Here is a 15,504-nt window from a genome sequence, read left to right on the forward strand (position 1 = left end):
ATTTGTAAGCAATTGCAACATATTTGAGTGCATGAACAATATGAAAAGGAACTGAGTAGCCTCTACCACTAGCAGTGATACTGACAACAGGCACTACCAGCAGCAGCAGTGGTGTACATCATTGGCAATGACTATGCCAAGCTCCAGAGTGGATGATTTTGATTCAGCTGGTGGTCTACAAATGGTCTACATACCATATTTTGTGATTCCCTGCCATGTAATACCACATGGTCCAGAGGCAATAATGATACAGACAGAATTGTCCAGGTAGGATAGTACAATTCAGGTGCAAGAAATTCTAAGTTGCACTGTATTTTTATCCAGACACAGGTAGCACAGCATTACCATAAGCAAGTCTATTGCTTTGAACGGTTTCAGGACTGTTCTCATGTTCTGGTGTAGAAGGGACTCCAACAATGTGATCAAGATCATCCATCAAAAGAATGGATGGTTGTCTCCATGCTGCCTCTAGAAAAGCTTCTTCCACAATTTTCCTTATGTTTACTAATCTTTTTCCTAAAACAGAAATACAATTTTAATGACAAAACATATAAGGAAAAAAATCATCAGACTGACTACATCTTGCTCATGTAATGTAACAATGTTTTGATTCGTGTAGCTTAATTTTACTCGCATAAATCCAGGTACCAAGATCAAACCAGAGTCAACAGTCAGTAAGAAAAGAGTCCACATCTTCCATCAAAAAAGTACTAGAAGGATCCACCCATCCTAAAATGAGATTAATCATCTTTCACTAACTACTATAGAAGCCTACAGGTCTAATTTCTGGACAGTTAAAGACAGAGCAGTATCAGCAACATCCTAAATTAGCTACTAAAGAGTCCTGCAGTTGGTAGAATTTCTGAAAGTGAAGGACCTAGCTCTTTATCAATCTTTCCCTTTTTCTCTGGAGTAAGGAGCTTTGTAGGGACTTAAGCCAAGAGTATAGCCATGCAATATATGGACTCTGTAACAAAACAGCTGAGTATTCTATGCCCCTGTAACAACAAGACTATTTAGGAAAGCCAGTAAATGAAAGAGTAAAAAAAAGCCTTTTTTGTCCACTTCCACCTTTGGTGCAAAATACTTATTTCAAACTCACAAAATCTAAGGATTCATCTCATCATCATCTATAATCATGAGTGTTAGATGACTATTGCCAACATACACTAGGTTAGTAAATATGCCATCATAAATCAGGTTTCAGCTGGTTGTTCGATCCTTCTTTGGTGCCTGTGTAATCCTTTCACTCAGTAATACAGGTATCTTTTAACACTTATGATTTGTTAATATAACATTTGTTCCAGCTAGCACAGCTGAAAAAACACACAGTTCAACTTGCAACTTCTTCCTATTTTGTAACAATTAGAAATAAGCATGGCAAGCATGGTTTGAATTTGGTGGTGGTAAGTGGGACAGAAACTGACAAAAGTGTGAAATAAGCTTACGGCAGACGTATTTTCATCAGACTGTTAAAGATGCTCATTGCGGGGCATCAAATATCCTTGCAAAAGCAGTAATAATACTAGAAAAATTATTCAGACTAAATATGAGAACTTCATAATTGTGCTGCTTCATCATACAGCAAACATTTGAGATTAGAAAAAAAATTATCATACCTCTTAAAGCTTTACAATCAATTACTTCTACATGAGCATCCAGTCTATCGAATGCTTCTTTGCAGATGGCCTTTGCTAATGTTGACTTTCCACTTCCCTACAAAAAGAAATGTGAACTAATGTAAATTGACAGAACTAGTTCCTTCTGTTTCTGTGGAGTTTTTGTCACAGTATACAACAGTTAACAAGCTGGTAAAGCTGTATGCACACTAGTTTTATTCCTCACCAAAAGTATATATGTATTCTGTCTTTATATCTTTTGGTAGACACCAAAGCCCTAGAGTGAAACAAGTAGAAACAAATTCAGAGTGGATACATCCACTACAGACAGTGTTCTGATTCCACTGAGTTCAGTGTTAAGACATCTGTTAGTTTTAGTGGAATATGGTACTAAATGGATCACTGTAAGAGGCAACAGGAAAACAAGAGTATCAACTTCACTCTCACTTCATGTTAGAACACAGGAGAAAATACTATATTCATATCTTCATTCAAATATTTCAGAGACAAGAAGGATTTATTATACTATAAACACAAAGTAAATTAATTCCCTAAGGCAATGAATTGAAATTGCATTGGTAACAATCTTTAACACTTAAATTATATGTGTATTATATATATATACACATACATGAAATATGAATATATTTTGATGAAGTATGCATATAATGCATACACATATACATAATATAATGTTTTACTGAATTAACTCTAATCAGTTAACTGCTCTTTTTTCAGCTTGTTCTTTAATTCTTTGGAATTCACATGGTATCAAAGAAAATTAAGGAAAACAGCTTTGTAACTATAGAAAACAATATGGGAGGGTTTGCAAGTAGAGAGTAGTGAAGTGTGTACCTTTCCTCCTGTGAGAAGCACCCCTCCACCTCGTAGTCCCACAGAAATAGCAGCAAGCTTTTGAGATAAAGGACGCCCCAGAAGACTGTGGCTTATGTGTTCAAAGGAAGATGTTCCTACTTTGTCCACTCCTCTGCAGAGCAAATAAAACATTAAATGGCCTAGGGTAGCATCAGGACACAATACATAAGTAGTAATAGCTTGCAGTATGGTGAAGTTTCAGTGCTGACACATTGTGACATACTTCACATTTTCAAGAAAAAGCTAAAGACAGTTCAGTCTGAAGAGACAGCATCTTTATTCTGCAGTGGTGACACAGAGGATGCAGACAGACATTGCAGAACACCCCCACAATGTAAGGGTTATCTAGTCATTGTATACCATCCTAGCATGAGGTAGCTTTCAGAAGATAAGAGCTAACCATCTTTTGTGGCTTCATCTATTTGAGTGTCTGAGTAACAACCTACTAAGGAAGGTAACAAATTGGTAAAACATGGAGTATGCCTGGGTCAGAAAACTTCTCAGCCTTTTCAGAAATAAAGCAACATATAGTTCCTTTAAAGACATCCTTATCCTTCACCGGTCCTAAATCTTTGTGACTTTCGACACAACAGTGCTCCTTTCAGGTCCACAAACAGCAAGGCTATCAGTTTAGTATTTCAACTTTAAACAAAAATGTTGTTCCATGAGAAACAGAATAAAGAAACAAATCCTGGTTTCTAACATCCCTACCACACTACCTCCATATCAGTTCCCATTCCCTCTTCAATAATAATATCCTCAGTTGTCTTTCACAATGCTGATAGCATATTATCACAATGCTCCAAGTCTCTCATGTCCCCTCTGCCCCATCCCTACTTCAAGTTTGCTACGCAATACCACTGTCTTCCCTTCTACTAACGACCACAGCTTTACATATTACTAATTTATTTGCTGGGAAAGAACCAGCATGTCCTATGGCTAGTTCCAGACTACACCTCTGCCAGTGGCAGAGTAGCCAGAATAACCCAGCAGGTTGACCAAGTAGCTGTTGGGCTTACATTGCATATTTTACCAGTGGACACACCACTCTGCTTTTCTCTCCTCAGCTGACAATTCTGATGAAACTTGTAGGAACTAAGTTTCTTTGAGACCCACACTATTAAATGTAGTTAAACAAGTAAACAGGTTTAAGTTACTGTCAGGACTGACAGAGAGACTGCAACATATCGTAAGTTTTGCTTCATTTGGAAACCCCAGCTAAAACAACCCCAGTGTCCCTTATTGCTACACACAGGTCTGTTTCATATTACTTAGAAGCACACCAGGAGCCACTGAGCTATCAGTATTTCTTCTGAAACTTACACAGTTCTGAGACCTCCCATCCTACTGTCAGACATGGTGAACTTTCAGTACATGAGTATCTTCAGTCACATGAAGTTTTCTATTCACTGCAGTAAGACTATTCAGAGGACAAAATTAACCACCTACATATACTAGGATACAGTCTGAACCTGACACAAGCCGAAAGATGCAGAGGGTTTTTTTGATCTGGCTTAGTATTCAAAAAATCTGCATTTCCACCAATACTCCTTTTTTTTTAATTCCCATTCCCATTCCCTCCCATGTTTTCTACTATGAAAATGTCTCACCCTAAATCATTTAGTTTGTCGTAAGGAAGGGTCCTGTCTGTATCACACATAGGTGGCTGGCTGTCACCATCAGTTTTTCTAGTTAGAGGATGTAAAAGAACCTACAACAAAGGAAAGAGTTAGTATTTTACATTAAATATAACTACAGAAGAAGTGTATAGAGGTCACTAGCCATTTTTTGAATTGTGTAGAGAAAATGTTGCATGTGTGCTTTGCTGAAGCTTATTGTGCTTGAAAGAAAGATGCACTGGTAAAATGGCATAGATACAACTATTCCCAAAATACAATCCGGTGTTTACAGTGATGTAACAACCTATGATTATATGTTAAGGCCAAGGGCTGTTTATACCAGACTACGCAGCCCATCATCTCTTTCCCTACCTGTAATTACTTGTTCCTTCTCCTGTGCCCTCCACTGTTGTGCTGGCATGAGCACTTGTGAGGCAGGATAGTGAATCAGATCAGGAGTCTGACCTGGGTGAAAAGTAACCCGACAAAACACCTGGCTTTTTTCAGCTGCATTAATTTTTCAGCCTAGTTCACCGGTGTGCTAGTATGGAAAGCTGGGCAAGCAAACAGGGCTAAACAGAGAGGTTCACAGATAAGAACAGGCTGGTAGGAGAAGCTGACACTGCTATTAAGAAATGCACTTCACCCCTTCACCTTAGTACCAGTCACTAGCACAATTTGTAGAAGACTTGTTGTACTTCTCTACTACCAGTAGAAATAAAGCTCTTGTTTTACTTTTTTTTTTTAACAGGAATCCTAAATTTTGCAGAAAAATTCTATTCTAAACAGCCAAAAGAGGGCACCTTAATTCTCTGCTGAAATTTAACTGTACCAGTTTAAAAATGAAAAAATCTTATCCCACTCCTATAACCATAACCCTGGAGTCATGGGCACTGGTTCAACTAGAATTATTAATGGGAACAGTAATCCTAATATTAAATAGAAATAATTATTCTGCTGAGAAAGGAAAGACTGAAGAAACAGAAGGCACAGAAACTACATAAAAAAGAAGGCAGTGTGAGCTTGGTAGATTTGAATGGGGAATATGTCTCATCTTTGTCAGAACAAGCTACTGTTCCTGCCAGATACACTGTGAAGTGTTTTTACAGTGGTTTAGGTAATAAGGGAAAGAACAGCTAAGTATAAGAATAGTATGTTAAACTTGGACAATAGTGACTTTCCTCTGCTCTAATTGGTTTTTCTGAGAGTTTGACATAGACTATGAAATTCAGTGACAAGTGTGGCAAGCCTGGAATCTCACCAATGCCTCCAGCTATAAAATAACATATAAAGAATGCAGATACAATTTAATGAACAGACTGGCATTATTTATTTAAAAAGGGAAACCAAAATATGTTATATATAAAATGCAATACATTTTTAACCAAATATAACAATTTAAATTACTTGATACCTGATACTATGTGATATTTACTTGTATGTTAGTCTTTTGCAGCAAACTGCGACTCAGTATAAAAATATTCTCAGACTTATTTTCTTCAATGTGCGCAGGATGCACTACACTAAGGACAAACTCCTCCATTCCTGTAAAAACCCAAGGAACAACTATTAAAATTCCAAATACATTCAGTTTTTATTCCTCACAAGATGAAACAGATCACTGTATTTTGAATTAATACGATATAATCCCAAATTAAAGAATAAAAAAGGTTAATCATAATTGAAGCATAATTCATGCTTACAGTTTCATTGTAAAGAGATATCTATTATGTTAAATTGTGTATAAAGAGATTAAATGGCATATTGCCTAAGTAAATTCCATAATGGACAGTTAAGACAGCTACAGCGCAGGACAGTATTATCCTTACCTTCTTTAACAGACAGATGTATACAGTCTCTGCTTGTCATTATCCATGGGTGATCATCAGTAGTGGAATCCTGCAACCAAGAACTGAAAGCAGATTTAACATCATCTTCATGTGTATCTTTATGCTAACAGGAAAAAGAAAGAGGGAAATAAAACAAAACAAAGTGTTAGTAAGACTGTTTTCCTCCTATGCATGAGGCATTTGTTTCTCTTACAGTAGCAGAGAGATGAAGAAGATATAAACATTTTATTTATTTAGAAAATAGCATTTTGCCAGCAAACACCATTTCTATCAACTGCTCTATGGAAAGCACCTGCCTAGCCATTGCTAGGGCAACAGTTGAATCTTTGACCACCTCTAAAGATTTTATCTTTGGAACACCGATGTGAGGGCAAGGAAAAGCTTTTATTCTTGTTTTACTTATCCGCATTGCCAGATCCAAGAGCACTACTCAGCTCCTGGGTTTGAAAGAGCCCCCAGGGTATGCACCAATATTGACCTGTGACTTACTTTGGGTGCTCACTACACCCCTCTCTTCCCTGCATACCCTGCTTCCTACACAGAGAATCCTGGGCTCATCCAGGTCGGGGGCACCACCAACAAACTTCAACAGGCAGGCAAAGAGACCAAATGACTTACCCCAGATCACCTAGTTAAATGGAATAGGAAAAGAAATCGAGTTGAGATCACCTATCTCTTGGCTGAGTTCCTAATCAAAGAAGTGTAATTCCTGTCTAAAAAAAAAGGGGAATCAACCGAGATCATGTAAGCAGTATTCAGAAAGGAAAATGAAAGTTACTGTCATATTTCTTTCTGCATTGGTCAGTTTTTTTTTTCCCAAGAACTACAAAAAATTCAACTGAATTAGAAAGGAAAGGCAGAAATCCATATTTAAAACATACAAAAGCACACATAACTACTTGTTACGATTTTCGCAGATTACTGCCAGAATACTTCTTTTAACTCCAATATGAAAAAATAATGGAGTTCAACCATTCCTCTGTAGGTAAGAAACCAAATTAGAATATTGGGGATAAAGAATAAACCTGCATAAGCCCTGCTAGGATGGGAAGTGCTGTATTTAAAGCTTTGAAGGGCAGCTAACATGGGAAATAATCAGGCCCGTATCACACACAAACAAGCATACAGTATATTATGAAGAAATACATCATTCCAGAGCTACATCTGACAGACTGTGAGAACTGGTACTAAGCATGTTCTTACTGTCACTCAGAAGACTGGATATGTCTAACTTAGAGGAAAACAGAGGGATTCAATGATATAACTCTAGAAAATTAAATCTTTAGCATGAGGAAAAGAAAAATTAAAAGGAAGCATTAAAAGGAAGTAAACTAAACAGCACATAAAAAAACTATAATAATTTTACTGCAATTGTCTTTCTTAGGAAATCTAATGGGCACTGCAATGTTTGAAGAGTATAAGCATGTCTTCTCCTAGAAGACTTAAAATGGGTATTTCCTTTTTAACTCTATGATTCTTCTTTTTTGTGTTTGTTTTTATAGGCTTAAATGTATACACTTAAATTTGCCAGGTTTGAACTAGTATTAATGTAATGCAGAGGAGGGTCTGATGCAAAATTCTTATCGATTATTGTTGCTATTTTGACAGCAACTGTTTATGTTTGAAACCTAATTAAACAGAAAGTGTATCTTTTCCGTACCAATGCCATTTCTCCTTCATGTTAACATCCCTTCTAATAAGAAACACATCAGAAATTTTCACAATTTGAGAATAACAGAAGACCTTATGATTTAAAAGGTACTATACAGCATTCCTCTAATAACTTCAGGAAGCTAGGAGTCAAAATTCAGAAGTTCTATTTCTTCCACGCTCTGTGACCTCTACCAGTTCCTTTAAATAGAAAATTGCTACACATAGCATGTTAAACTATTCAAAATATTTACCAAGTGCAACACAAAATTTAATGGCTTGATGTTTACAGTATCATTGATCAAAATACAAAATAGTATTACTAGATAAGCCTTGTTTAGGTAGATCATAGCATCTTCTTAATTTAAACTTACGTAGTAAAAAGAAAAAGCAAGGAATTATTCAAAAAGAGAAATTCCTTTGGAATTATGTCATACAGGATGGACAACTTCCAAACTCTCATCTAACAAATGAAAACAAATAAACATACCCCCCCCCCAACTTGACCAGAGCAACATTATCAGTTTTCCAATATAGAAACAAATATGTGACCAAGAATATCAACTCACTAAGTTCTGTTTGGGTTGGAGTATAAGAGATACAGGAATTTTAGGAATAGATTCAACTGACTTAATTCGGACTGTCGAGTGTATTTCGATACGCAGTTTTTTTCTCAGACCATCTGGAATCTGAAATATTTAAAATAAAAGCAAAGAAAAGAGAAATATCAGAAAGTAAACAGTTATAACATTGCATATAAAATACAACATCAGTTTCTTCATTACTAATAGAACCTCAACATTTGATCATTGATCTGTTTATTGGCTGTAATCTGCAAGAGAATTAAGAAGGAAACCATAAAATTGATGGTGGTATCCAGATCTTGTTCTCTCATGCACACTTCTAATTGCCTTTTATCCTATTTGTGAAAGTGCTCACTACAGCTGACCATCTACTAATTTCTTTAAATAAAACCCAAAACTTTGAAAAAGAAGAATTAGGAGGAATTCTCAGAACATTGTAAAAATACTTTTAGTATAGGAGAAAAACAGCAACTCTACTTTCATTTTCTCATTAAAATTAATTTTACATGGGCAGGTAAACAGACCATTATACAGATCAGAACTAAGCACATCTGCAGCACAGAGAGAGAAAATCCAGTCTAATTGTAGCAGTCAGTTTGGCTTTTTTAAAAAGGAAACTACTTTTCAACTATTCTGTGTTATTTTAAACAAACTGAAAACATCTCAAAAATGTTTATTAAGTCTGAAAGACTTTATGGTTGCTGACATTTGGAAAATTGTTACATCTCTCAAACTATTTAGTGGTAAAGACCACTGCAGGCTCTTCCTCTTACTCTCAACAAAAAAATAACTGAATAGTGAGAAGTATATTATGTCAAAATAGTCAAATGGTGATTTGGAGTGCATTTTATCTAGTTTTGTTGATCCCACATGTGCTTCCAGGAAAGAAAGAACATAAGCAGGCTGTAGTTCTATCAGAACAAACTGAAATGTCAGTGTCTGCACACCAGGACTTGTGCCACCTTGCAAAATAGTATATAAAAACTTAAATAGTTTAAATTATATAAAAGCTAGTTATTTTTTTTTAAGATGTGTTTTAAAGAGTATATAAAAGGACTCACAAACATCATATAGTGCTAGGATACGTGATCCCATTACTTTACAGTTTGATGACACCTAGAGTCCAAAGCACACTTCAAAGTGCTAACTAATGAAAAGAATCTCATTATGCATTCATGAATACAATGGCTACCAACAGATTTTGAAGAAAGCATGCATTCCCTCCAGAAACACTGAAGAATTTTCTCCCTTTGGTGAAAAAATGCTAACGGTGCAGAAACCCAGAGTACGCTGTACATCTTGGAGGATGATGGTAAGTAATGTAGTCCAGAATGAGACAGCTTAGCAAAGAACAGCTCTAGTAAATATTATTTGATTCTAGTATACTTGAGAGCTTAACACAAAGTCTATATCCCAAAACTTCATGTTAACTAGCCAGTTCCACAATTATCCAATAGAAAATATCCAATAAAAAGCCCAAAAGATAGTGTGCTCAAACTGACCCAAACTCTTCCAACATGTAGGGGTTCCCCACTGTGACCATACTCTATGACACTCTTTAGGTCTTCAAATCCATTCCAAACGATTTGAACAACAGATCCCTCACTGGATGCTTGACTGCTATCAGGATTAGAATTATTTTTGTCTTGCGTACTAGTCAAATGCTTTTGCTTTTCAAATGGCAGATTTTGCTTTGCTTCTTGATGACGCTGTCTTGGGGAAAGCAGCTCATTAATTTTCCCAAAAGTTACTACAGGATTTGGATCCAAATCAATAAATTCTAAATTCCACGGAAAAACATGAATAGCATTGCATTTCAGAAATGCATAAGTGGCAGATGCATTCTGTACGCTGGGAGGCTGGGACTGACATACTCTAAAAATGGAATCCACGTGAATTAAGTTCATCAGCTTGTCTTTGAAGGTGCTCATTTCATCTTTATCACACAAAGTCTTTTGTTTCTGTTCAGATGTATGAGAGAAAATGCTCCCTATGAAATTCCACATATTTGGGAGAACATTTGAGCCAAAAGTCATGTTTGCATCAGCCTTACTCTGTTCAAGGACTCCTGGCTTTAAGTAAGGTTGTTTGGCAAAAGGATCCTTTACTGTTTCTTCTTGCTCCATGTTATTTTTCACAAAACTTTTAAGCAAGATATCACTTTCTGTGGAAGGTGTGCTGGTGATATTTTCCTCAAGTTCACGTGTTTTGGGACGTATCAGAAGCTCCGTGCACGGTTCTAATCTCCCATAGGAGGCTGCTGGCATAAGTGTACCTGAGTATGAACAAAGCATGTCAATGAATGCATCCACCCTTGCAAATCAGCTTACTTAAGGTGCCACAAGAGCCTTCACCATTGCTTACCGATTTTGATGTAAACGTGAGTGTGCTGTTCAACCCATACAGGAAAGATGGCTTTTGGAAATACTATTCGAATCTGGTCAAGAAGACGTTTTTCAAGAGAGGAAGCATGCAGTTCCTGGGGAAATGTGATATCATAAATTAAATACTGCATACATTTTTAACATTTGTTTGTCTCCTTCTAATACACCATTTGAAATATAAAATACAATTAAACCCCACCACATTTACTATTTCCTTAAGGGCTGAAAAGAATGGGGTATTGTGCAAAAAACTGCTTGTGTCAGAATCTCTGTCATCTGTAAGAAAAGGATGTGAACAGTGGAAAGGGTTTTATTACCAGAATTTCCCAATCATCTGCTGAGAGTGGTTCCACTTCTACTTGCTGACAGGAGGAGACGTGGGAACAGGGTTCAAGAAATACCTGGCAAAAGTAACACCATTTCAAAATACTTAAGTAACACCATTTCAAAATACTTAACTTCTTATTTTTAAACACATAAAAGCTCCATCTTTAATTCAACTAGAAAACTGACATCTCCTTCATGATACGTTGTCACTACTTCGAACATACATCTTCTTAATAACACTAGGTAATTCATAAGCAGAAAATGGATGGTCAACAGATTGGAAATGGATTGCATTGAGCATGCTTGGGGACTTCAACAAATCATGAATGGAAGTGAACGTGAAAAGCATCAAGAGTTTTATCAGCTGGTAACAATCAATTTTTAATGCATATTGATCACACAGTCATCTCTGCATTTTAAAATTCTTATTTTTAAATGTTCTGGACTTTAGAATGCTGAAAAACTGCATTGTGCACAAATTTAGATAAGGCAGAAACAGCTGAAAAAATGAGGAAAAAGTACAATACAAAAGCAAAACCAGCTCCTTTACATGAATGGTTTCACAGGAAGCAGCCCCACTTCCACAGAGCAGTTTTAAGGTCCTGTGTATCAGGAGGAATGATATAAGCTATTGTGGCTTAGGCTTTTCAGAAAGCATTAAACATATATTTCAAAAGTCAATTTTTACCGAAGGTTCCATTTGACAGAAAGTAACAATTTTCAAACAATATCATGTCATACATTTTTAAATAAACTTCATTAAACTTTTCTTGAGATAAAACTAGTTACCTGTCCTCTGAGAGAGATTTATTTCAGGTCAGCTTTTATAAAAGTACCAATCAATTTTAAATTCCTCTAGGTCTTCAGTTGGAAGCAAAAGTTGAGAGGAATAATTTTTCCCCAACATGGTAAATAGAAGAGCATATTATTATGAAACACAGCAAATGTGCAATTCTCGAATCCAAAACAATGGCAAAACTACCTAATTATTCATATATTCATTTGATTGTACAGATTATTATTTCCAGGCAACAGTTGGGTGAGATTCTCTTAGCTTTCCTCTGTCAATTGTTTTTCTGTTGAAGGCTATTAATTGCTAGAACTAAAAAGGGTAGCTACCTTCCCACTGAACCAGTAAATTGTAAAGTTCTGCAAATAGATACATCATTTCTAGAGAGAATACGCTAAAAAAGTAAACAAGGTAAGATAATACACTGCTTTGAGCCACATTCTTTGATGTCTTCTATTATGCTGAATAAAATGTTCCATATGAGAGAATAGGCCTATATGAATATACTACATAATAACATTGTGTAGAATAATACTTTTCTATTCTTGTTCGTTTAAATCTCTACCTATTAATATGAAAATACCCTTGGATGCTGAGATTTTAATAGACCAGTGTCGAAAAGCTCTGCCTGCCTCTTGGGCATCTCTTCAACTTCTGTCCAATGAAAGCATCGTTTACAAGAAGTTTAACACAGTGTCCAAGAGTAAGAGGCCAATTTAAATACATGTTCAAAGAGAGAGGACACACTGGGACATATGGTGAAGGAGGAAGAAAAGGGATGAAAATTTAATAAGATCAAATAAACAAGTCAAACAAGAAGAAATATGCAGTAAGTCAAGAACTACTTTAAAAACCCAGGAACTCCAGGCAAAATATTCTCATGAGATAATTCCCAAATTGTTTAATTGCTTAAAAGTGTATTTTCCTAAAATTAATGGCACTGCAGTTAGCGGCTCCAACTCTGCAAAGACCTACCCACAAGCCTATCCTAACATTATTTAGGGAATTGTTAATGATTTAATGAGCAAATCCTTCCATGTTTGAGACATTTCATGACGGTTAACTGTTCCTATGAGGAGATACAAATGAAGTAACTGTCTGAATACATGAAACAAGAAGGTCATAGCTAACTTGTAAATTCTCACCTTTTTAGGTATCTTGCAATATACTCTTTATTTAAATAAGAAAAAAAGACTGCATTTCAAACCTGTTCTCCATCTGTAATGCCAAGTTTTTCTGCCAACTGTCTGTTAATCTCTGCAATATTTTCACCCTGGTGACCTCGATGCCTGATTTCCATCCAGCTCAAAAATATAAGCTGATGACCACAGGATACTTTCACAGCTTGGCCCTATGAGTTTCAAAGAAATAAAATAAATTAACATCAAACAAGCTAAATAAGATGACTATTAGTCAAGCTAAACTGTATTTGATTAGAAAGATCAAAGGAATTAAAAATATTTTCTGGATTTTACATGCCCTATTTTAATTAATATTCCCTAACAATAACTTGCAGCATTTACAACATATTAGCAATGGGTGTTTCTATTAGCAATGACAGAATTTTTTTTTTAATTCTGGCAGACTGGCCAACTTCTTATTAACCAAGACCTTCTTTGGAATTCTTCTCCACGTTACTTATTTGCACAACTCTCAACATGGAAGCGTGTGTTGGTTTCAATTGTTAAACAGCTTTTAATTTTTATGGATTATTTTTAAGTGAGGAAAATAATTCCTCTTCCCTTCTTCTGTAATACAGTCTATCAAACAAATATCTTACAGAAATGTATAACTACACATTTCTATTTCCCAAATGAGGAAAAACCACAAGTATATGCTTAAACTTCACATGCATTGTAACATTTGCACGGACTCCAAGCTTTCATGAGCTAGGGAATATTGAAAATAAGTCCCAAATCACAGAAACTCAGACCAAAATGATTTTATCAATCTGTTTCAGAACCGCTTAGCTATTTTGACTGCAGACTGAAGAATCTTAATATGTTCAGTTTCCACATAAAGAGACTATATCCTACATTGTATCACTCAACTGTCATTTTCTGTATTTTTTTTTCAAAAATTACTATTTTTATGAAAATCAACTGACCAAGACGATGTACAGTGTGGATATACCACAGACTTACTCATTAGCATAGTGATGTTTTCTGTTCTGTTCTCAACTCTATCCTAATGATTTCAAATATTATTTGACTTTTTGGTAAACTCTGAAAACATTCCAGAGAATATCTACAATGGTTCCAAGATCCTTTTACCAACTGTAACATTTAATTTGCAGCCCTTACCCATATTCGCACAGATAAAGCTTCTCCCTGAGTGCCTTAATCTTCACACAACTTTGAGTTTTGTAGACTGTTTTGTCACCTACTTATCTAATACCTTCTGCAATTAAATTTAGCTTTTGATTCGAGTTTTTTTATGATTTACTCAGTGTAATCTAGTAACATAATTATTTATCCCCTTTTTACCATTTTTATTGAAGAGATTGCATTTAATATGCTATTTCTATCAAGATTTCGGAGATCATATATTTTCATTTTGTGGATCGCGTTAAGTAAAAGCAGGCGCCCACCATAACCAACTATGCACAGAATGACGCTACAAGACTTCAAAGCAATTGCACTCCTTTTTCCTCTCTCTTGCCAGCAGATTTGCAAAACATCCAGAAACCATTGCAGAAATGAAGTGAACATTTATACCGGATTTCTTGCAACCCCACCAGCCTGCTTCTACTACCCCAAAGAAAAAAAGAGCAGGTTTTTACAAGCCTAGATGATTTTGTTTTTGTGAAATGTCCTTCCTGGTCTTGGGAAATGAGCGAGTTACGTGCACTGGGCGAGGCCACTCTGGCCAAGAGGGGCTTTGCTACGACTGTGGCCACCACCTCCGCTCCTGAGCTTCGCTCCCATCTCTTCGTCTTCACCCGCTCATTCTTGCCGTTTTTCATCCTGTTGTTCTGCTAGCAGATCCTTAATTCTTTCGTTCATCCCATAAGGGACGCACGTGGGCTTTGCCCTTGTTTTCATGTGTGACGTGTTGTTTAAAAACCTAAGGTGCCCTTCCTGCTACTGATCCACATACTTAATAGGACTTTGCACGACAAGAGTCCCTTTCTATACGACGGGAATATATAGCGAAAGACTTATGTACACCAAGAACGACGATTCTGCTTGGGTTTACCACCTCACCTCCTACGCGGAAGGCTAATTTACCTACGCAGTGAACGCTGGTGAAAACAGCTATAAAATACAGGGTGCTGAGAGAGAGGCAGAAGCCAGCAGTGCCGGACCGCGCTGGGAGATCAATCCCAACCTCTCCGGCACCCGAGGACGAAGAACGGATGACAAAGCAGGGCCGCTCCTCCGGGGCCCGGCCGCCAGAGCGCAGCGTGGGCGCACGACGTCGTCGTGTCACCATAGCAACGGGATGCCGGGGGGGGGCAGACGGTGCTCCCCCATAATCCTCTCTGACTGAGGCGTCCCTCCGCCCAGGCCCCGAACGGAGCCCACCCGGTACCTGCTGCAGGCGGAGGTGAGAGGCCAGCTCGGGAGGCAAGTGCAGGAAGCAGTCCCGGGTCCCGCTCAAGACGACCGTCACCGCGGCAGCTCCAGCTCCGCCTCCGCCGGGGTTGCCGCTGCCCCACATGCCGGCCGATGGCCGGCCGGGCCCCCGCAGCCCGCCGCCGTTGCGCGCCCGCTCCGCCCTAGCAGGGAGCTGCCCACTCGGAGGCGAGCGAGCGGGCCAGGCCTTCCCCAAATCCCCCCTGCCGCCCCCGAAACGATGGTAT

At 37.4% G+C, this 15,504-nt stretch overlaps 1 protein-coding gene across 4 annotated transcripts in view; it reads right to left on the minus strand.

The window, feature by feature from the left end:
* PEX1 (peroxisomal biogenesis factor 1) overlaps positions 1-15,503 on the minus strand; it is a 29,058-nt gene extending 13,555 nt beyond the window's left edge. For 2 of the 4 annotated variants that reach the window (XM_075049216.1, XM_075049207.1), the window contains exons 1-12: positions 15,234-15,500; positions 12,907-13,050; positions 10,900-10,983; positions 10,563-10,677; positions 9,701-10,473; positions 8,184-8,303; positions 5,944-6,067; positions 5,550-5,659; positions 4,106-4,206; positions 2,475-2,607; positions 1,620-1,716; positions 346-516 (exon numbers count right to left, since the gene is read on the minus strand). In XM_075049216.1, coding sequence (XP_074905317.1) covers positions 346-516; positions 1,620-1,716; positions 2,475-2,607; positions 4,106-4,206; positions 5,550-5,659; positions 5,944-6,067; positions 8,184-8,303; positions 9,701-10,473; positions 10,563-10,677; positions 10,900-10,983; positions 12,907-13,050; positions 15,234-15,362 — 2,101 coding nt within the window. In that variant the 5' untranslated portion in view covers positions 15,363-15,500. Of the gene's footprint in view, positions 1-345; positions 517-1,619; positions 1,717-2,474; positions 2,608-4,105; positions 4,207-5,549; positions 5,660-5,943; positions 6,068-8,183; positions 8,304-9,700; positions 10,474-10,562; positions 10,678-10,899; positions 10,984-12,906; positions 13,051-15,233 lie in introns of all 4 variants that reach the window. The other 2 variants (XM_075049225.1, XM_075049235.1) reach the window with 2 other exon arrangements.
* Position 15,504: the final 1 nt, after the last annotated feature.

The sequence above is a fragment of the Buteo buteo genome, chromosome 2 (genome assembly GCF_964188355.1).
Source record: "Buteo buteo chromosome 2, bButBut1.hap1.1, whole genome shotgun sequence".
Taxonomy (NCBI): Eukaryota; Metazoa; Chordata; class Aves; order Accipitriformes; family Accipitridae; genus Buteo; species Buteo buteo.